We start from the raw sequence: 22720 nt of genomic DNA, 5'->3' as shown, positions 1-22720 counted from the left end.
TAGAATGTTATATAGATGGTACTATACGTCAGTTGAGCTTCATGGAATGTACTAGAACAGATTTGAATACTGCTGGAGGGGATGCGGACAGCCAGGGGCTCATGTCTGGTGGAGTAGTTCTAAGATATTGGCTTACAGGGTGATGGTGGTGGAGTCAGTTCAGCAGGTTGTGAAAAACATGTTGAGCATGGTCCAGTGACAGTTTTGCAGGGATGAACGGCTCTGGACATGTACAGACTGTACTCGGTTAAGTGCAAGGCCATGTTGCAATAATTAAGAGAGGCAATAAGTGATTTTCACTTTATGGGCGGAAAGACTCGGGTCTCAACGATGTAGCCTACATGTTCTGAGACTTTGCCATTCCTAGGCAATGGGAAACTGGCACACAACACTATATATCTGGGAAAGGTCTTCAGTAGGTTATGGGACCGGGTAACTGTCTATTTTCAATGTGGAATACAGATGCCTAACGTGTCACAATAATTTAAGAGTAGTGGGGAGACTTCTGGAGGCTGAGATGTACACCTTGGAGAGACAGGAGGTGGGAAGGAAGGAGGGGACAATAGTTGATAAACCTGGAAAGAACTATGGGCCAGATGTATCAAGATACCGTTTTGCGAATCCTAAATAGCAATTTTTTGCGAATCGCTATTTAGAATTCGCAAAACGGTATGTATGTACAAAATCGCATGTTTTTTTCGATTCCTTATTCTTTATTTGCGAATTCGCATTTTGCGAATTCGCAAATAAAGAATAATTTCCAATGCATTCCTATGGGCCAGGAGGCCCATAGGAATGATAGTGCAATAATTCTCAAATTGCGAATTCGCAATTTGCTAATCGCAATTTGAGAATTATTAAAGGGTGCAGGGGTGTCTCAAAGACACCCTGCTACACCCCTCAAATCTACATGTGTGTGCATGTGGCACACACACATGCCCTATGGGCATGTATGAGTGCCACATGCCACCCTTACAAATGCCAATTAGGGCATTTTTGAAAGAAATCGCAAATTACCACCAACTACAAGTTGGTGGTAAATTGCGATTTCTTAACACAAATTCGCAAACCAAAAATGTGTCATACACATTTGCGATTCCTTAAATGCTATGGCAAAATAAGGAATCGCAAATAATTGCAATTCCTTAAATTGCGATTTTTTGATACATATCAAAAATCGCAAATCGTCCGTTTGCGAGTCGCAAAAGCCTTGATACATCTGGCCCATAGAGCAGTACTTGGGTTTATGAGTTGGAGGGGGGGTTTGGGGAGAGGGAGTAGGCGGAAGAGATTAGGGTTAATGTTGGTTATCTGATATTTTAGCAGGCTATGCCTTACTTATGATGTTATACTTAAAAAATAATAACAATTATTGAAACTTAAAAGAAAATGACATACCTTCAATGTTTTAATCATGGTTGGATCAGTAGATCTAACATAGAAACTCTTTAGAAATGGTTCAAACATTCCCTAAAACAAACAAACAGAAATTAATAAATACATGCACGAATAATATTCTAGAAAACAAATAACTTTTAGAGCATAACATATTTCATATTGGATTCGAATAAATGAAAGACATACCCTTTTTTGAATGGACATGGTTGCAATATTCTGCAGGACGATGTACTGGACTTCCCTACAGGTCAAAAAAGGATTACATATATAAGATACCTTTTCTATGATATAATACAATTAGTGCATACATATACTGCACATTAGGCTGAGGAGATAACCAACTAAGAAAGAAACCACAACACAGTTGAGCTTCAAATGCTGTGGGAGGTGTAAGGCATGCAAATACAGTAAGGACTGTTCTGTTCTAACCATTCCAGGAACGACAAGAGAATTTGTTATTCGAAAACATCTCACTTGCAACACTCCCTACAGCATTTATGTATTGATATGGCCGTGCAACAAATGGTATGTGGGAAGCACAAAACATGTAGCCAAAAAAAGAGTGCTGGAACATCTACGGGCTATCCGCTCCCACAATAAACAATATCATGTTACCAGGCACTTCTTTGAATCACATATGCAAGATGAAACGATGATGCGTATGGTAGTCAGACTGTGTTGATCTGGGTGTGAGAGGAGGAAATTATGAATAGTCATTACGAAAACTTGAATCTAAGTACATTATCGATTTTCAGTGCCTATCCTCGATGGGATTAAATATGAGTGAAGAGTTATCAGTTCACCTATATGAATGAACAAATGTAATACTGTATTTAATAGGGGTCAGCATCAGCCGTCTGTTTTTGATTTTATTATTTTAATCTTTCTAGATATCATTGGAGGACTAGGTGACAGTTCGTATGAAACCACCTGGATGGCATGACCTGATGGATGATCGGTTTTGGAATAATAAGCCCACTGGGGCAAGATTTGCTTTGCTTTTGTACAACCACATTGCTCATTATAGGGGGTCAATTGCCCACAGAAATGAGATGACTTGCCCACTGGGGCTGTGATCTATGATCAGGAATGTGACACTTATATTCGCGCGTAACATAATTGCGAGCGGAGGGCTACCTCCAATCACCATTTAGCTTAGTAAAATTCTAAGCCGAGGAGCCAATGAGTGACTAGGTTGTGGTCTCGGTACCGTGCAATATAATGAAACCAGCGTAAATTGTGATTTATACACTATTCCTAATACCGATGCATTATCAACTGTGCCATATTTTTTATCTGAATTATGTGTGATTTTTCCGAATTTTCAGCTATGTTGTAATGAAATATTTATCGCGATAAAAATACATGAAATTATAAATGTATATACAAAATGTGATAATTTATATATTTATAAATGTATAAGATTAACATTGGGATCACATTGTATAAAATGGAAAAGAGCATCACATCTTTCAGTGGAATACTAAACTAGTCCAAGATGTCCTCCCTAGTTGCACTATTTGTCACATGATCTGCACTGAGGGTGTGTTTTGGGATTTCAAAATGGCCGCTGTTGTGGGCCAGACGAGTGTGATCAAGCCGTAATGGTGAAACGCGTCGTGAATTTTCTCTTGCCGTAATAAAGGATTTGAAGCAAGCGCTGGGTGTCCAGTGAACTTCTTTGCATGAGAGGTGATTTGGAGTGTATTTAGAGGTCTGGCAGTGGCCTGACCTGGACCGCTCGGGACAGTTGCAACGCTCTGACTGGCTTTGGTGGAGATATATATATATATCACCAAAGTGCCCGAGGCGTTTTTTCAGCGGGCACCTGCGGAGGAGCACCATCCAAACAAAGTTAATGGAGGCGGCTGCTGAAAACGTGTATATATACATACATATAAACATATTTACAACAGGTTTTCCCCAATCCCGGGGATGGTTGGAGTCGCAGAAAAAAACGGCAATCAATCGCTTTATTTTTTTTAAAGTTCTGTATTTATTTCATACATCCATTGGGGGATCAGAGAACAAAAAACAACCAACGCGTTTCGACAGCGTCCGCTGTCTTGGTCACGGTCAGTTTCGTGCATGTAACTCACAGTTTTGAAAGGACAAAACAATAATAGGGCTACGCCCCCTTAATTGCCTAGTCCGTCCCATAAGTAGCGAGCATTCTGGGACTTGTAGTTTCCCAATTATCTCAATTTTAAGTTTAACACTCTGGCAATTTATACGGGGTTTTATGCAATATACTTTCTTACTAGGGGTGTAGCATATTGTCCAAATCATAATTCAATTTTAAGCAAACAAAAACAACCGCCCTCCAGTGGGCTAATGGTGCCAAAAAACCATTATTTGTAATAATATATTTACAATTATTTACAATCAGTACTGCCCTCTAGTGGGCAATGCCAGGTCTGCTGACACTTTTAGTTGTAAGGATATATTTACAATTAATTACAATCAGTACTGCCCTCTAGTGGGCTGGCACCTTTGGTTGTAAAGCAAGAGATTTCTTTCTGTGAGTATTTTACAAAAGTGAGAAAAAAGTGTAAGGTAGTGAAAAACAAAGGGGACAAAATGGTTAAAATCAACTATGACCTTGATTCGGTGCCCCTATCATCCCTAACCCCGGAACAGGCAGCTTACCTAGAGAGAGAGATCAGAACCGAAGAAGTGTTAGCAGCGATTTCTAGGCTTAAGTTAGGGAAGGCCCCAGGCCCGGACGGTTACACCACCCTCTTCTACAGAACGTTCGGCGCGACGCTAGCCCCATTCTGACCAGGCTGTTTAACTCTTTCTCTGACCCCGGGGCTATCCCTCCGGACCTCCTGCAGGCGACAGTGTCGGTTATTCCCAAACCGGGGAAAGACAGGAAGCAATGCGGGTCGTATAGACCGATCTCCTTACTAAATGTAGATTTGAATATCTACACGGGGATCCTGGCAACGAGATTAGCACAGTACCTTCCAGGCTTGATTGAACCGGACCAGTCTGGCTTTGTGCCGGGAAGGCAAACTGTGGACAACACTAAAAGGATGGTACACATTTTAGAAAAGGCCTCACGTATTCCGGGGGAGAGGATGCTGCTTTCGGTTGACGCTGAGAAAGCGTTCGACCGGGTGCACTGGCCCTACCTCGAACGGGTGATGGCAAGGTTGGGAATGGGGGAGAAATTCCGGAACATGGTGTTTAACTGCTATAAATTCCCTTCTGCGACTGTGCGAGTAAATGGCTGTGGTTCCCGGCGGTTCGATATCGAACGCGGAACGAGACAGGGATGCCCCCTCTCCCCCCTCCTCTGCGCGCTCTACATGGAGCCCTTTGCTCAACGAGTGCGGCAGAATACGGACGTGACTGGGGTACGAATGGGTGGTTTCACCCATGCAATAAGCCTTTACGCGGACGATGTAATTTTCACATTGGAGAACCCGAGGCGGGCCCTGCCCGCATGTATGGCTGAACTTAAAGCTTTTGAGAGGGTAGCTGGCTTTCGGATGAATGTGGAAGTCCACAGCCCTGGACGTATCCCTAACTCCGGCAACGAGAAGCGACCTACAGGGGCTCTTCCCCCTACGTTGGTCGCGGGATCAGGTGCAATACCTGGGGATTGCGCTAGCCCCAACGCTGCAAACCATGGTTTCCATTAACTATGAGGCGGTGGATAGGAAGGTGAGGGAAGAACTTAGGAGATGGAACAAAGGGGCGATTTCCTGGCTTGGCAGGGTGGCAGCGATCAAAATGACAGTTTTACCCCAAAGTCTGTACTTATTCCGAGCGCTACCTCTACAGCCCCCCAAGGGCTGGATTCAACAGATGCAAACTGAAGTGTCTCGCTTTGTGTGGCAGGGCCGTAAGCCCCGAATGCGCCGCGCCCTTACGACCCTGGCGCCGGAATCCGAGGGACTGGGAGTCCCCGACCTCCGCAAATACTTCCAAGCGTCCCAATTGCGATACTTGGTGGAATGGAGTAAGTGGGAGTCCGATAAACACTGGCTTTTCCAGGATCAAGCGGTGGCCGGGCGCCCTTTACAGGAAATACCATTCCTCCGCAGGTCACACCGCCCCCCAAATCTCTATGCTTCTTACGTAACGCGGGTGCCGCTGAGAGTGTGGGATGCTACCTATCACGCATTCGACCTCACCACATTCCCCTCGCCGTTCACACCGATTGTGGACAATCCTGACTTCACACCGGGGACAGAGCCAGGGGCCTTCTCACACTGGAGGGAAAGGGGCTGCAGAGCACTTTTCCACATGTATACTGCAGATGGGGTTATCCCCTTTCAGAGCTTTAAAGACGATTATCAGATGGCCGAGACAGACCGCTTGCGATACTGGCAAGTCCGACACTGGGCCTTACAGCCGAGTGTTAGAGAATCTGCGGACAGGAAGTTACTACCGTATGAAAGATGGCTAGTGACCCGCACCTCGGACGCCAAACTCATAACTGATCTGTATAGGATGCTCCAACTCCCATCTTCCCACTTCCACATTCCTGGTCGGGAACGGTTGAACAGAGAACTGGGGAGGACACTTAGCCTTAAGGAGTGGGAACATATTTCATACAGGGCAAGACACTCAGCCTATCATGTAGGCCTCACGGAAACCTTTACTAAGGTTTCCACCTATTGGTATCACACCCCGGAACGATTACACAAGATGAACAGGCTCATTAGTGACAAATGCTGGCGAGAGTGTGGGCAGATTGGTACACTGACACACATCCTCTGGGACTGCCCCGTGTTGCAAGCCTACTGGTCAGCGGTGATAGATGAGATTGATGCATGCTTTGAGATTGAACTACCCCGATTCCCAGTGTATGCCCTGCTGGGTCTCCCAAATGGCTTGATGTACCGGCTGAAATCTAGGAAGGGTCGGCAGATTGCTATTATGCTGGGTTCAGCGGTTCAGAACATACTGATACACTGGCGCACGCCTACCATTCCCTCCCACACAGGTTGGCTGCATAGGTTGTGGCATGTTCTGGGGATGGAAAAGCTGTCACTCACACTAAAGGGGGATGTGACTTGTTTTGAGGAGCTATGGCAACCCTTTCACTCGCTACTGGCCACAGAGTTCAAGGAAATTACATGCCCAAGATACTTGAGACTGATGAGGCTCACGCCTCCGTTGTCAAGCACTGTTCCTTTGCGGAGGGGGGGAAGCACGGTCCTACAGGCGAGAAAGGGCTTGGGATGGATGACAGGGATGACATTTTACTTCCATACTGCACAGCACTGGACAGGGTGGGTGGGGGGTTGTTGGGGGGTGTTTCCTTAAGGAGGGGTACAGGACTCTGGGGCAATGCTTCTTTGTTTCTTTTGCACATTTCCATGCAAGACGCAGGATATCGAGGCAGCCTCTCGGGGCTGGGACACTAGAACCTTAACCTGGGACGCCTCCTGCCGCAACCATTGCATATTTGTATGTTTTAATATGCTGCTGTACCTTTCTAATAAAAATGCTTTAAACCTAAAATCCACTATGGTCGGCGGGATGTTTTCAGAAGGTTAATTAGTTCATTTTTACAGGTGTATGTACGGTTCCTCTGATTGGTTGAGCCCAAAAGGTGTCATAGTTTGAAACTCAAGATGTGCTTTGACTCTTTGCGTCGAAGGAACTTTTCATTGTGGCCACCCCTTGCTGAGAGGCTCATGGTTTCAATGCCCCAAAAGCGGAGTTGTTTCCAGTCTCCATTATGCCTTAATTCCATATGCTTAGCAACAGCGTTGCTTCTGTCCTTGTGTACAGTCGCCCGGACATGTTCCAGTATACGTTTTTTTAGTTCGCAGATGGTGCTGCCTATGTACCTTAACTTACATGGGCATTCGATCATATTTATGGTGTATTTGCTGTTGCATGTTATGCATTCCCTAATTTTCCAGATCTTGTTGTTTGGCATGGCTATTTCTGTTGTCGGTTTTGCAATTTCACAGATTTTGCAATTGTAACATTTTACAAAGCCCTTAGTCTGTAGCCATTGTTTTTTTTCGCCGTAGGTTGAAAATGACTGTGAACAAGTTGGTCCTGGAGATTTTTGGCCCTCCTGTATGTTATCGTGGGGTGGTTGCCCATTTTTTTTTTTACCTATCTCTGGATCCAGCTGTAGAAGCTTCCAATTTCTTTTCAAGATTTGGTTTAGTTGTTTAGTTTCTTTACTGTAGTTTGTGATAAATCTGATTGGTTCATCTTCCGTTGGAATTTGGGTTTCCTTTGGCATCAGGCAATCTGCTCTTGCAGTTTGGTTTGCTCTTTCCCAACATTGCTTTGTGGATCGTTGATTGTATTGTCTTTTGTGGAAGCGTTGCATGGAGCTTTTGCTCTGTTTTTGCCACTCTTGTTCCTCACTGCAGATTCTTCTTAGGCGAAGAAATTCCCCATAGGGAATACTTGCTATGAGCGATTGCTGATGGAAGCTGGTGGCTTCCAATGTTGCATTGGTCGCAGTGCTTTTACGGTGGAGGGTTGTTTCCACTTGGTTGTTTTTAATGTACACTTCCGTGTCCAAGAAGACCGCTTTGACCTGACTGATGTTGTGGGTGAATTATATGCCCGGTGTGCTGCTGTTTAGTATTTGGAAATATTCAAGGAATTTTTCCTCCCCGCCATTCCACACTATAAACAAATCGTCTATGAATCTCTTCCAGACTATGATATGCTGTGTGAATGTGCAGAGTTTTTCATCCCATGCCATTGTTTCCTCCCACCATCCCATGGCAGTGCAGGCATAGTTAGGGCTAAAAGAAAAGCCCATGGCGGCTCCATTTTTTTGTTTGTATACTGTGTCACCGAACATAAAAACATTATTGCATAGCAGGTAGTGGATCATTTCTGATAGCATGTTGTTGTGATGTTGATAGTGAATGCTCCGTTCTTTAAGGACATGTTTGCATGCATTTAGACACATCTCATTATCAATGTTTGTGTATAACGAGATCACATCCATCGTGATCATGAGGAAGTCAGGTTGCCACTCTATTTGTTTCAGATTACACAAAAAATCAGTAGTGTCCTTTATGTATGACTTTAAAAGCTTCACATATGGATTCAGGTAGAAGTCAATAAAGTTTGAAAGTGGTTCCAGCAAAGAACCATTGGCCGACACGATCGGTCTCCCTGGTGGCTTGGTGGCATTTTTGTGGATCTTGGGCAGGAAGTATATAGTAGAGCCAGACGAGCGTGATCAAGCCGTAATGGTGAAACGCGTCGTGAATTTTCTCTTGCCGTAATAAAGGATTTGAAGCAAGCGCTGGGTGTCCAGGTGAACTTCTTTGCATGAGAGGTGATTTGGAGTGTATTTCGAGGTCTGGCAGTGGCCTGACCTGGACCGCTCGGGACAGTTGCAACGCTCTGACTGGCTTTGGTGGAGATATATATATATATATATATCACCAAAGTGCCCGAGGCGTTTTTTCAGCGGGCACCTGCGGAGGAGCACCATCCAAACAAAGTTAATGGAGGCGGCTGCTGAAAACGAGTATATATACATACATATATACATATACATATATACACATATATACATATATACACATATACATACATATATATACATATACGAGCAAAACATGAGCCTAACTATAATGTCCCTGTAACCTTTGAATTTTTCAGTAAATTCCTATGTTTTTTAAATGCTATTTCCAAACTATAACAACCATGTATCCTTTGGGTATTTACAAGCAATTTCCAAGGTTTTTTAAACCAGTGAATTTCTATGGGTTAACTAGTATTCACATTTGCAGAGTGGTGGAAAAAAGGGGCTAGGCCTCCAACCAGCTCTCAGAAATCCTGCTGTGTAGGACTTACAGAAGGGCTTCTTGGCCCCTAAGGTCCCTCAGGAGTAAAGTGGCTTTTATCAACCAACCAGTAGTGCACCACGACGGGATCTACCAATAGTGAGTGGTGGATAAAGGGGAAAAGGCCTTCAAAGACCTCTTAGCAATCCAGCTGTGTGGGACTTACTGGAGGTAACAGGAGGGGTAGTGGCCCTCAAGGACGTCCTTGGGGGCCAACTATCCCTCCTGTTATCTCCAGTAAGTCTCACAGAGCAGGACTGCTGAAAGGTTGTCAGACGCCATGCCCCCTTTTCTCCACCACTGTGAAAACACGGCTCCTGGTGCACTAATAGTAGGTGGCTGACGTTCCCTTGGCTCCAGGGGATCATTGGGGGTCAACTACCCCTCCTGTTAACTCCAGTAAGTCCCACGCAGTTGATTTGCTGAGAGATATTCAGTGGCCACGACCCTTTCTCCACCACTCTGCAAACCATCTCCTGGTACACTACTAGTTGGGGGATGAAGTTCCCTTGGCTCTTAAGGGTCCTTGGGGCCAACTACCCATCCTGCCACCTCCAATAACTCCCACACGGCTGGATTGCTGGGAGGTTGTCAGAGGCCATGCCCCCTTTCTCCGCCACTCTGCAAAAATGCCTCCTGACACTACTGTTTGGGGGAAGTAGTCCTGAGGCCCCCAGGAGTAAAGTGGAATTCATTCTTCAACCAGATACACGCCAGGAGGCGCATTTGCAGAGTGGTGGAGAAAGGGGGCATGGCCTTCAAGTACTCTCAGTAATCCCTCTCTCTGGGTCTTACTGGAGGTAACAAGAGGGCTTTTTGGCCCCTAAAAACCATCAGCTTTCAAGGGGATTTCATTCCCCAACCACCATTGCACCAGGGGGCGCATTTGCAGAGTGGTGGAGAAGGCGCCATGGCTTCCGGCGACTTGCCAGAGGGTTTTTTTAAATTACATTTTTCTTTCTCAGGGAAGGGGGGCTGCTGCCAGAGCCCCCCCCCCCCACGCATTATTTTTTTAATTTAGCCCCTTGGAAGTGGCAGTCTGGGGCTGTGGGCGGCTGTGGGGGGCACGTGGCACCTCGCATTTGTGTGAGTAAGGCCCTGGGAGGTGGTGGTCCTCGGGCTGAGGGGGGTAGTGGCCGCATGGCACCCCCCATTTCCTCGGTCTTCAGCCCAGGGGAGGCGGCAGTCCTCTGGGGCTGCTTTGAGCCCATGTGGGTCCCCAATCATTATTTCCAATTGCCCCTGGCCTGCCAGAGGGACTAATTCAACAAGCGCGGGTAACAGCGCTCTGTTTTTTAAAACATTTTAGTAGGATTCGCTGATCCAAAATGATACTGGTAGAACATTTTAAAAATGAATGCTTTTTTTGGTCCTTTGGGACCCCTACCATGCCTTGGGGGTCAGGGTGTTTCGACCCTGTCCCCTTTTCTTTCTTTTTTTAAATGTTTTTTCTTGTGATTTGGTTCAATTGGGTCACAAGGTGGCTGCCAACACATTCTGCTTTGAAGTGTTGGCAGCCAATCAGATCTCAGGCAAGAGTTGGGTAGGGGTCGCTGATCCACCACAGCCACAGTTTTATATCTGTGAAATCTTAACATTTCTCAGCAACTACTAAACGGATTTACACCATTTAACAAAAAGAGTCCTTTCTGGACAAAGAGTTACCTTGTCACCAAATTTGGTATAATTCCGTTCAGCAGTTCGAGCTATAGCCGTGTCTAAAGTTTCCTACGGAAATTAACTTGAAGAAAAAGCTCTTTGGGACCCCCCTTTTCCTTAGCCCCCGCTTGACAGATTGCCCCAAAACTTTCAAGACAGCAGCTGACGGAATTGCCCAACAGGTTTGAAAATTTCGTGAGGATTTGTCAAACGACAGCAAAGTTATTGGCAAAGGAAAAATTGGCCTTCCTGCATCCTATTACTACCTGCTGGCAACCACCAATAGTTAATATAGACACACATCTAAGTAAGTATATATGTATTGGGGGGGAGGTTGTGCGTGGTGTGTGTGTGTGTGTGTGTGTGTGTGTGTGTGTGTGGGTGTGTGCGTGGTGTGTGTGTGTGTGTGTACGTGTGTGTTTCTGTGTACGTGTGTACATCTAGAAAAAGGATTATGCTGTTCCCTTTTGCTTATCCAGCCTTGCCTTTTGGCTGCCTAGACAAGCGCAGTTATATTCGTGGTTAGACGTGCCACTGGATTTCTGGTAATTGGGTATAGTACCGCCGACCACTCAGTTGTCGCAGTTACTCTGTGTCATAATCAACGGTGGCCATGATTACTGTGGATCCGCCTTATCAACTTCTTTGATTGTAATGGAGGAGTCACTTGCAGGGGCTGTGACCGTCGACAATTTTCCTCTGCTGATATTGCAGGACTGTCTCGAGTGTGCCTCACGCTGTAGGTCTTTAAGGACAGCTTGTTCAAAAGTGATGACCTCGCGGGGTACTGTACTGGTGTTTCGAGTAAATGTAGAGGGGTTATGTAGGCCGGAGTCACTAACTTTTTGGGATGGCGCCCCGTCCTGACGAATCGCCCGCAGATTATTCAATTGGCGAGAAACATGTTGACCCATCTCATATAAGAGCGCCACAATCTGAGACATAACCTCAGCCTAGCACCTTAAATCCTTTATTTTTACTTGGGGAAGCAGACCACTTGATTAAAGTTGTTGTCGTAGGTACCCCAACCCTATTTTAGAATGACTTGAATATACACTCTTAACATACATTTATCTACACACACTAGAACCCCTCACCCCCACTTCACCAAATGGCTGTTGGAAAAAGATCTCCGCTAAAGTGCCCCTACTATAGGGAGCCGACCCGACGAGGGGCAGCCCAATGATGAAGCAGGACACCTGACAGGTTGTGTGAGGGCATTATAATCCAATAAAATGGATTCCCAACTTTGAACCACTCTGGTCAGGTTGGTCTTTATTTCCTTTACCTGACTCTCACTTCAGAGGAACAGCATAAACCCTTTTCTAGACTTCACTTAGGGCATCTATGCTGGACCTGCCTAAAAGCCCTTTGTCCCCACTTTGATTATTGTGTGTGCATCTGAGGAAAGCGAAAGCTGAAACGAGTCATGCTGATCCCTTCAACAATAAAAAGAATCCTAGTTTTAATCCGTGTGCCCCCTAGTCTACTTTGTTGGAAGGAAGACTGATTGTGGCATATTAGCGCGGAGCCATACCCCGCAAGGGTGGCCCTTTCTGAAGCGTCTGGAGAAATTGGCACGTACCTGGACCGCCTTGCATCACAGAGGCACAGTATCTTCGCTATCACCGATAGTCCATGACCACATGGAGAGACTCTGCTACTTCAGCGATGTCCCGGACATGCGACCTACGGTGATGTTAAGGCTGAAAGCGCGGAATCAAAAGCTTTATGGATGCCCAGAAATACACTACGATCCTTTTACCTGACTTCGTTACCAGCCAGCCTCTACCTGAGGTATCAAGAAATCCTGGCTGACTGGATCGCCTATCGCAACACGCTGAGAAAAACCAACTGCACTCTGGGAGCTGCAGTTTTCACGTGCTGGTCTACCGAAGTGACCCGTCCCAAACGAAGCCCAGGTGTGCAACATTCTACTTCAGATAGCCAGTATACTATAACACTCAGGATCGCAGTGGCAGTGGTAACCTGGAAGGGAGTGCATCTGAGGAAAGCGAAAGCTGAAACGCGTCATGCTGATCCCTTCAACAATAAAAAGAATCCTGGTCTTAATCCGTTGTGCCCCCTAGTCTACTTTGCTGGAAGGAAGACTGATTGTGGCATATATATATATATATATATATATATATATATATATATATATATATATATATATATATATATATATATATATATATATATATATATATACATACACACACACACACACACACACACATTACACTGCACATTGACAGTTGTCACAGCGTGAATGTAGCTCAGAAATGCTTTCTGTTCAAAAGGCATTTTTTTATTTGCCTGTAACCTGGGACATTCGATCCATGAACAGACCAGCGAAAAAAAATAAAGGAAAAATCATCAACGCTTAAATGAGTCATCTACAGTCTGACCTGTTAAAATCCGATAAAAAGGGGGCAGAAGCGGGGGGGGGGGGGTATTCGGTTTGGAGGGCATGTGGGGGAGTGGACAACAAGTGAGGGGGGTTTAATTTTAAATTAAGATGTGTGGTCGTATTTAGCTCCCACAGAAAATGTTGCTTGTGCCTACACCTGAAACACCGTCGAACTTTACTCAGAAAGCACACTTTCATGGTTTTCGTGTAAATGCTTTAAGTAACTTTTGAGAAAAGTTTACTTTAAAGGGTTAAAACATTTGCACAGCACTGTCATTTAAAATCGGGATTTATGAAATTGCACAGCCTATAAAAGACAGGTCGCGCCCAGTAGGGGTTGGACTAGTTGTTAAAGGTCAAGTGGTGTAGGCGTTAGCAACTTTTGCCGGGTTGCAGGCTGGGCCTGGACACTAGCAGCAAGTTGCTTGCTGGGCCTGGCAAAGGGTAATGGGCAGGATGGGTTGGCAGCATATGCCAGGTTCAGGGCATGGTGAGAGGTTGGCAATAATATGAATTATAAAAAATAAATAGAAATGCACTTGGAAAAACACTTAGAACAGGGTTATGGGTCCAGCTAAAACACGCAAATCAATTAAAACTTGTCAGTTGTGGTTAGCAACACACAGCATAACGCATGATGCCTGTGCTCCACTGATGCCTGTGCCACGCAAATGAAGCTACCCCAGAGTATTGTTGGTCGCAAATCAAGAAAAATAAATCTTTCATCCCTATCCACAAACGAGCCAGCACTCCACGTGGATTGCAGATAAAAAGAAATGTAAATACATTATATGAAGGCATTATAATAATGTACACCTTTTTCTGCAATACTATGAATTGGAGAATGGTTCTTAGAGAGGGCGGAATGCATTTTCCTCATTTATATATTTATGTCAGGGGAGTGAAAATAAATGTGGCCCAATAACAAGTAATTTAGAGCAACTGTATTAATAAACGCACACTCGCACATTTATTACTACAGTGCAACAGTCATATTAGAGTTTACTACTACTATACAACAATATTGATAAGAGGAAACACTTTTTACTGCCTCATCGTTTGGACATAACAATGACTTAACACAGGGAAGTAACTCTCCTAACAGTCATGGAGTCTCTTCAATGTGATTTTAACATACTTCACAAATAATTCCTTGCATCCTGGATTTTGTTAAAGCAAGTTCGCTTGACAAAAAACCATGGCATAAGCCACCTATGCAGATGCACAGTGGGAGAGAATTCACAGGTGGCTAAATAACAAATGCACATTCACAGATGCATTACTATTGTGCAAAGTTCAAATTGATCTTATGGATAAGGCATGCCGTTTAAGGCAGAATTAGAAAAACAGGATATAGTGGGGTGAGAAAATCTTTTCGGGACAGTATTACAAAGCACAGGATTTTTCTTTACATCAAACATATTAAAAAAATTAAACAATGGGATATTGAAATTACATTGCACGTATTGACCATTTGAGGCACAGATAAACAAAGTGATTTGCCGAGAATCATAAGGATGTTAGTTAAGTAGTAAAACCAAGAATAGACCACAGGGGTTCAGGGCAAAATGTAAGCAACAATGTAAATAGACCAAATCTTTGATCAAAACAGTGTTTGGAAAAACATCTACACCAACAGCAATTAGTTGAAACATGCCTCCTCGTTTTGGAAGACATCTAGCCTGAAATGAAGCTTCTTAAGAAGGAGGTAGAACACCAGACCGAGATTAGAGCACAAGAAAGCCTTCATGGGTGGAGTGAACGGCGAAAGTCTTTAGACACCTACAGTGGAGAAAATCTTTTGAAATGAAGCCTATCGTTGGTTGTTTAAAGCGAGAAGAAAGCAAATGCTGAAATGCAGGTGCTGCCACGTAAAAAAGACTGACCATCCAGGAACTGTTTATTAATTGAAGGATCACTTAGTAGAAGGGAGTTTGGAGAGCTCAGGGATCGGAGTTGCTGATGCCGGTCAGAAGTGGGGCAAATTCCACTTGTTTGTTCAAACAATACCAGTTTGAGGATCTGCAGGCTAGAACTCTATTGTGTCTATGTCTTAGACCTGTTAAGAGATGAGCTCGAGTAAACAGAAGCATTTAAAGTTGCCAGTACTGCTGCAGACTGGATCAGCTCAGCTCACAGAACACGGGTAGGAACTAGGAACGCGAAACTGCTATTAACCTTTCAGGAGAAGACTTTAGAGAGTGCAATTAGCGTCAGAGTCCTAAGTTAAAACATACTGTCCCAATAGGTTTTATTCATGGCTCACTCTCTGTTATTCAAATGCTGCCAGCATGACCAACGTGCTGGCACAGATCCGCAGATACGACACAGAAACATGATCCTGCCCCTTGCTGCACCTGTTTGGCCATCTCTGTTTCTAGTTATGCGCTCTCTGTCTCTCAAACGCATTCACACACACTTAGGATTTTCCCTTCTTGTTTACACAAACACAACATAATTGCCAGTTTTCTCCTATTACGTGAAGACCTCCTGAATTATATTGTTATTCTAATTATTTTTCGAATAATATTGGTTGTAACATATTGATATTTTTCTCTTTAGTGTTATATTAAGTTTGGTCTTACTAACAACCAATCACCTCAACACAAGTGAGGACGCAAATAAAATTAGTCTACTTACGAAAACATCCAGTTGGAAGGTCACATACATAAGCATATCAACAGAGCCTCACCTCCCCCCATTTGTCCTGGCTTAAGTCTTTTTTTAATCTAAATTCATACCCGTCAGTATAAGGTGTAGTCTTTCTAATTGATCTACTGGCTAAGGCTGTACTATTTCCTCTCTTTCGGAGTCTGCTTGCGAGACTTTCTACCAGTGCGGTTATGGAGAGGGAGAAAGAAGAATGGCCATTTAGATGAGGTCTCGTGCAAGATTTTAGCTGACATTGGGGCTGTCGCCAAAGATCTGGAAGACACTCCTCCCAGAGCAAAAAATGTGCTGGGAGTGTGGCCTGCATGGGTGCCTGACCATTTGAATTGCATCTGATTTGGTATAAGAGATGTACCTATGGGAGGGCAATTTTGGGGCACAGAGGGCAGATAAGGAAAGCAGTGACCGTGTACTGGTGAATGGTTCTATGAGGGTATCCAACGAGCTAGATTTTCCAGGTCCTGGTAGCATTTTTGATGGAAAGGCAATTACAAGCCAAATGGGCCAGAGAGAGAGAGTATATCCATGTGCTGACTGGGTGTCAGAAGTTGGCTTAGAGGAAAGGTGGACAACAGTTGAAGAGGTATCTGAACCTGAAGAAGAGTGGCAAGGGACAGGGTGCAGCCAAGGGGAGGGACATGTTTGTACTTCCTACGTTTACTCTTCACTCCATGAAGACTAATTCAATGCTCAGCTGGAAGCAAATTGTTTGGTTTCTCCAATTTCATCACCTTCGGATATGAAATTCTCTCCCCTAAATTTGATTCAATTGCTTCAAAGCTAACAACCTACTTATCAGACAGTTCGACTTTTCAAAGAGATTCTAGAAATGCCTATATACAGGCAACCAAAACATTTACCAACAATTTACCAGCCATGGGCTGGATCTTCCTTCCAGTTGCCTTGCAAACAATTTTCAACACTTTTCAAAAGTATTCTAGAGGTATATTTATTTACAACAGGCGATTTAATGTAGCAAAACCAATTTTTCTCTCTTGTATTCTGATGGTTAACTTTTTTTTAACACCGTATTTGTATTGCCCTAAGCATTGTGCTTTGAGTTTTAATTTCCTCATTGGTAAAACTATTACAATGCTGGAATTTCATGTTTTTTTGCAGTGATTTCTTTTAAGTGAGATCCATACTCTAAAAACAATTTTATTCACTACAACACATTTTGAGAAATACAAACAGATTGTGCACGCTTAAGAAAGTCTTAAATAAGGAAGGCTACATCACCAACTCTGAAACAACGTAAAGGATCTTGAACAGAAGAGCAAAACTTGGTCGGAGAAATAAACAAGAAGTTAAGTACAATGAAATACAAAGAAATGTGTTTTATCGGGCCGGTTCCAAAGCACTAGATGTAAAATAACTTTAATCATATACTCACCGGTGACTACGAAGTAAGCGTACCAACGCTTTGGAGACAATGGCAACCTCTGAACTTGGAGCTAGGTGCCAATAGAGTTGACCCACTGCCATCACCACCTAAAGATATGTGTAAATACATCTTCAGATTAGATATCTTAAAACACACAAGTTACATAATAATCTACAAAATGCTAGTTGGTATATCTTTCAGATATGTCCTTTTTAAAACACAACTTTACATGCCAAAAATTTGCAATATTGAAAAATGCATAACAATGAAAATGCATGGGAAAAGCTTAGCGAGTACAACATATTCTAAGATTTATTTTCTTAGCAGTACATTGATCAATATGATTTCACACATCCTCTGACTAATGTTTTTTCGGTGTTGTCAGTAGGATATAAATAAACTAGTGGTTTCATTCTGTATTGTTAAAAAAAAATAAGTAAGTAGAAAAGGGAGCGGTTCTAATGCCGTAGCTCAAGATAAAGAGGTAAGGAGCCATTAGAAAAGCTGTGAAATTCAAGTTGATGATAATAATGACATCAATGTCAAGTACAACTACCCTACAATTGCTAGTTTCATATCTCCAAGTCAAATGAATAAACTACTTAGCTATGTGATAGGGGTTTGAACAATTGCTCCTCCTTAGAAGATACGGACGATTTCAGTTGTGAAAGTGATTCCTTTACATAAAGAGAGACAATTGTCGTGTGTTGTTTGAGATGGAATTACTTTGCCATCAACATCTACAGGTGCCTCGTATCCCATCTATACAGAGTCCTCAAGGAAGGTAGACCACAGGTTGAATACCGAGCACAGAGTCGTTGGGAAAAAGATGTAACTGTGCTCGTAACCGATGCAAAATGCAATAAAACTTGTGCGCTGGTACAAGAGGTATCTAGTAGTGTTTTTCTTGGAAAATTTAACACAAAACTATAAAAATAAAAAAAAACGAGCTATCTATTTTCAGGAGTAGCCTGCCATTTGATATCTAGTTAAAATGTAAGTAAAGTGATGGGGCAAGGCCAGACCATGAGGATATTTTAAAAGGTGATTATTCATTAGATCCCTATTCTCACCAAGAATAGCACTTGGTAAAACAATCAAGTTATTTACCTACTTCACCATTAAATGGGGAGGTGGGAGAGCAGTGGGCAATGTGCGGGCAGATAAGAGTATCCACCAGAAAGAGCATTACAGAAGTTAAGTAACTTCTGACGAATACTTCTAACTGCAGTAGGATCATCTTTAGAACAGATACCAAAGCAGTACTGCTTGAAGGTATAGGGTCTGTGAAGTGGGTTAATATAAAAAAGTCCAGCAGGATCGAATGACTGAAATGCCGTTTTTTTTTCTGGATGTGGCTATGAAGGCAGTTGTGCTCTGAGAACGTGTGCACTGACGCCCATGTCGCAGCGTGACAGAAGTCTAGTGTTGGAAAGTGGGATATTGGTAGGGGCAAATGTAGGTCTGCCACTGGCAATAAGGCCACTAACACATGGTAGGACACAGCATAGGTCTTAGAAAATGATTCCTATCCTCAACCTTTGGTAACGTGGCTGTGAGCAGACAGGCTTAACTTCAAAGACAGGTATGTAAAGCATTTAAAAACATAATTTCAGTAAATTATTAAGACACAACACAAAATAAAAATCCAACACCAATTTTATAAAAATAGGTAATATTTTTATCTTTTAAATGACACCAAAACGAAAAGAATACACTGTAGGGAACCAGAGATATGAATTGTTAAAGATTAGTCACTTTCTAGTGCTTAGAAACCATTAGTGCCCCTTTTAGTCATTTTGTTTTCTCTGACAGGGACACCTTTAGAAATTGTTCTGGAGAATCTCACCAAATGTGTTGTGCTGCCTTCCCCAGCAGGTGGGGTCCAGTTAGAACTCATTCCTGAAGTTCTGCTTGGGGTCCTAAAGCATCCAACAGACAAGGTTCTGGAATCTCCAAGAGGGTCACTGAAAGTGTGAAACTTCACTTCCGAAATCCACTTAAACAAAACCCTTACAAGTCCACTGGTACTCCAGGCTGGGAATTCTTTGTGGGGATGTCCAGGTGAACTCTTTTGGCCTGTAGCTTGCAGAGAGACCACTCTTTAGTTATTTTGCAGCAAGGTAATCCACAGGGCTGCAGTTTCACGTGGTTCAGTCTTCAGAGGTCAGGCCTTAGAAATCTTTGCATAGCAAAACTTCTCAGCAGGGCACTTCTTGCTTCAGTAAGTTTCAAGCAGCAGATCTGGAGGGCTCTGCCCCTCTCAGATATTTATTCAAAATTCTCTGGGTAAAGCAGTAGGTTACACCTGACCAATGAGAGCAGGGTAACTCCTCAAGGTGATGACCACACCCCAAAGAGTGTGGCATTATTTTGTCGCAGAGTGTATCAAATCTTCCAAATCCATAATGGCTGATTTTCCAGCAGAGAGTCAAGACCTGGCTAAACACACCCCCAGGGATGGCTTATTTCCCTAGACTCTCCCACTACCTTCTGCACATACCTACCATAAGCCTAGCCCTGACTCTGGGTCAAAAGTGTAAAAGTGTAACTGACACCCAGGTCTCCCCTCTTCCTTTGAAGAGCATGGTTTACGACTCCACCCCCTGGTCTGGCATTCCTATGGAACAGCACACCGCCCTCCCAGCAGAGCTGGTAACCCCAGGGGCTCTTTATCACCACTTCAAAGCAGCCTGGCTAATCCACTTAACTCTGAACAATCCGGGCAGGCCACTGGAAGGCTGAATTTGGACTTACAAACAAGAAAGTCTTATAACTTCTTGTATGTACACTTTAGGAGAAATTCAACAATATGATATTGTTGGATTCACTACTACCATTCTGGGAAGTCGTTGAATGGCCAGTCTAGTCCTCTCCTTTCAATAGTTATTAATCAATAACTTCCTACCATGTTAACCTATGTAACAAGGGATTTGCAATGGGAAAAATGACTTGGGCCATTTTTCCAGCAGCAGGAATTATAAAAACAGATTTTAAAAGTACGTCCCTTATATCTACAGGAACCCCACCCCATGTGCAACTAGGGGAGGCTTTAGGGTTCTGAATGTGTAGAAATATTGAAGATTCTCCTTTTACTGTGCTCCTAGCATCAAAGTAGAGCAGCACTTTACCACAATGTGGGGAGTGAAATGTGAAATTTCACTTTACCCAGGCATATACAAACTCATTTTATAAGGGTGTGCCTTATAGATAACTGACCCCGCCACCCCTGGGATACCTAGGGTAGACCTCGGGGTCCCTAATATGCCAAAAGATTGTAGGTTATCCATGTTTAAGTGCCCCTACCACAAAAGTCGAGTTTGAGCACAATTTACTTTTTAAAAGCAGTCCTAGCACCCAGGGCTGTTTTTAAACGGACCTCAGGCTTCAGCAGTGCATACATACAAGTTCAAAAAAAGTTGTTGGCCTCGAAACTGCCATGCCACAGGGTACTGGGGACTTCTAGGTAGCTTCAATCCCCTGCCCTATTATGGGGCAGGTCATGCCAATTACAGGGGGTACCCCACCATACCATGGTGTACCCTAGTGTATGTTAGGTATTTTAACTGTATTCTAATGTTTCTCTTTCAGCTTAGCACTGGCCCAGGGCCTGGTTAGGCAGAGCCCAGGATTAGTCAAAATCAGTTACCACCAGTATCAGTCAGCAAAAAGTTGTAGGGTGCCCAGGGCACAGGATGACTAACATCCAGGACATACTTTGCATGCAAACGCAGTGGTGGCAGCCTTAGCCCTGGTGAAATGGGGTCTTAGACCTTCTGGAAGCTGATATTTGGTCAATGCATAGTAGATCTTAATACAGAGGAATATCTACCTTGACAGAGTACTTTTCTACACCGCCTTGCCCCCACAAAAAGCTGACCTTCCTCCCACTGGTATGGGGGACTGGGAAGGTCAGTGTCTTTTGGACAGAACAGGACTGGTGTGACAGCTACAAAGGTGGAAGGGATTGGTGCTGCCTGTACGCAAACCCCCTCGAGTATACTGGCAAAGTCCGGAACTGGTAGGCAACCTGTCTTGATGGATCAGAGGCGCCTAGAGAATGTGCTCTAGCTTGGCAACATTCGAAGATGGAATGAGCTTTTTACCGAAGAGGCGGGATCCATCAACAGACATATCCATAGGGATGCCTGTAAGCTTCTCAAAACCCCATAAAGAGCATCCTTACATGGCAATGGAGCACCACATGGGTGCAGACTGCTCACCCCATGCAATCAGTCATATCCAGGCCAGAAAGCATGACATATTTGGCCACATCCTGACAATCCTGAATGGTTTGAACCAGGGATTCCAAAAATTCTTCTAGGATCGCCAGCAAGATCTTGCTAGCCATGTCCCAGAACATGTATGTATTTTGGACCAGCGGGCAAACTGTGTTTACGCATCCAAAGCCTGGCTTGCCAATAAAAATATTAATTTCCTGAATGCATCAATCCTCTTCAATTCCTTGTCTTAGAGCAGGGGTCCCCAAACCGGTCCTGGAGGGCCGGATCCATGCCAGATTTTTAAAATTACTACATGTATCTCAATGGGGATATCCCAAAAATCTGGCATGGATCCAGCCCTCCAGGACCGGTTTGGAGACCACTGTCTTAGAAAGTCATAGGGCAAGAGGTGGGATTAAATATGCTAGGGGAAGCCTGAACCACCAGACTTGTCAGGAGTAGGATGCTGCATCAGACAAATCAGATTTGCCTGGTGCCGGTAGGTGGTATTTGGCTAACTGCCTCTTTAGCAGTGCACAAGAGGAAGCTTAGACCAGGTGTCCATCAGAGTATCAGTGAGGGCTTTGCTGAGTGGAAGAAAGGCAGTTGTAGGTCCAATACCTCCGCTGCAAGTCGAATCACCACAGAGAGGAAAGCACTTCCTTCGGTTGCGGGCCAATTGTGACAACAATCCTTCATAAGAGGTAGTAGCAAGCCTACTGGCCTCCTGCAGGTCCACGTATAAACTATCATCTTAATACTGTGGGGGAACCTCATCCTTATCCCTGTCATGTCGGGTCAGAATTGGAACAATAAGCATCTGAGGATAGTTCTGTGGCAGTGGCTTATGGTATCTGAATCGGGTTGTACAAGAAATGGATTCACTGTAGTGTATTCGAAGCCCAAAATAGGTTGGAGTCAATATAGATTCAGTTTGAGCCAGACAGTGGAGCTGGCACTGGATCCCCCTGTGGTGCCAGTAACTTCAGTTTCGTTGATGAAAGAGGGACTAGCAAACTTGACCAGAGGCGGAATGGCAGTCAGCACCAGTCAGTGAGGAACCCAATGCAAGTTTAAAGGACACAGATGGTCCAAAGGACAGATATGCTAGCAGTAACTCAACTGGTGGTCCCTGCAGATCATTGGGGCCCAAAAGCACACCAGAGGTAGCAGG

The 22720-nt window shown here is 43.9% G+C and overlaps 1 protein-coding gene across 3 annotated transcripts in view; it reads right to left on the bottom strand.

Annotated features, from left to right (window-relative positions):
- AP3B1 (adaptor related protein complex 3 subunit beta 1) overlaps positions 1–22720 on the bottom strand; it is a 2001071-nt gene that overhangs the window by 1291267 nt on the left and 687084 nt on the right. For all 3 annotated transcript variants that reach the window (XM_086960746.1, XM_086960745.1, XM_086960747.1), the window contains 3 exons: positions 17333–17430; positions 1585–1639; positions 1399–1470 (listed from right to left, as the gene is read on the bottom strand). In XM_086960746.1, the coding sequence (XP_086816872.1) occupies positions 1399–1470; positions 1585–1639; positions 17333–17430 (225 nt within the window). The remainder of the gene's footprint in view (positions 1–1398; positions 1471–1584; positions 1640–17332; positions 17431–22720) is intronic.

This window comes from Lissotriton vulgaris, chromosome 3_1, assembly GCF_964263255.1.
Source record: "Lissotriton vulgaris chromosome 3_1, aLisVul1.2, whole genome shotgun sequence".
Taxonomy (NCBI): domain Eukaryota; kingdom Metazoa; phylum Chordata; class Amphibia; order Caudata; family Salamandridae; genus Lissotriton; species Lissotriton vulgaris.
Note: the sequence above shows the minus strand (reverse complement) of the source record. Positions and strands in the feature narration are given on the sequence as shown.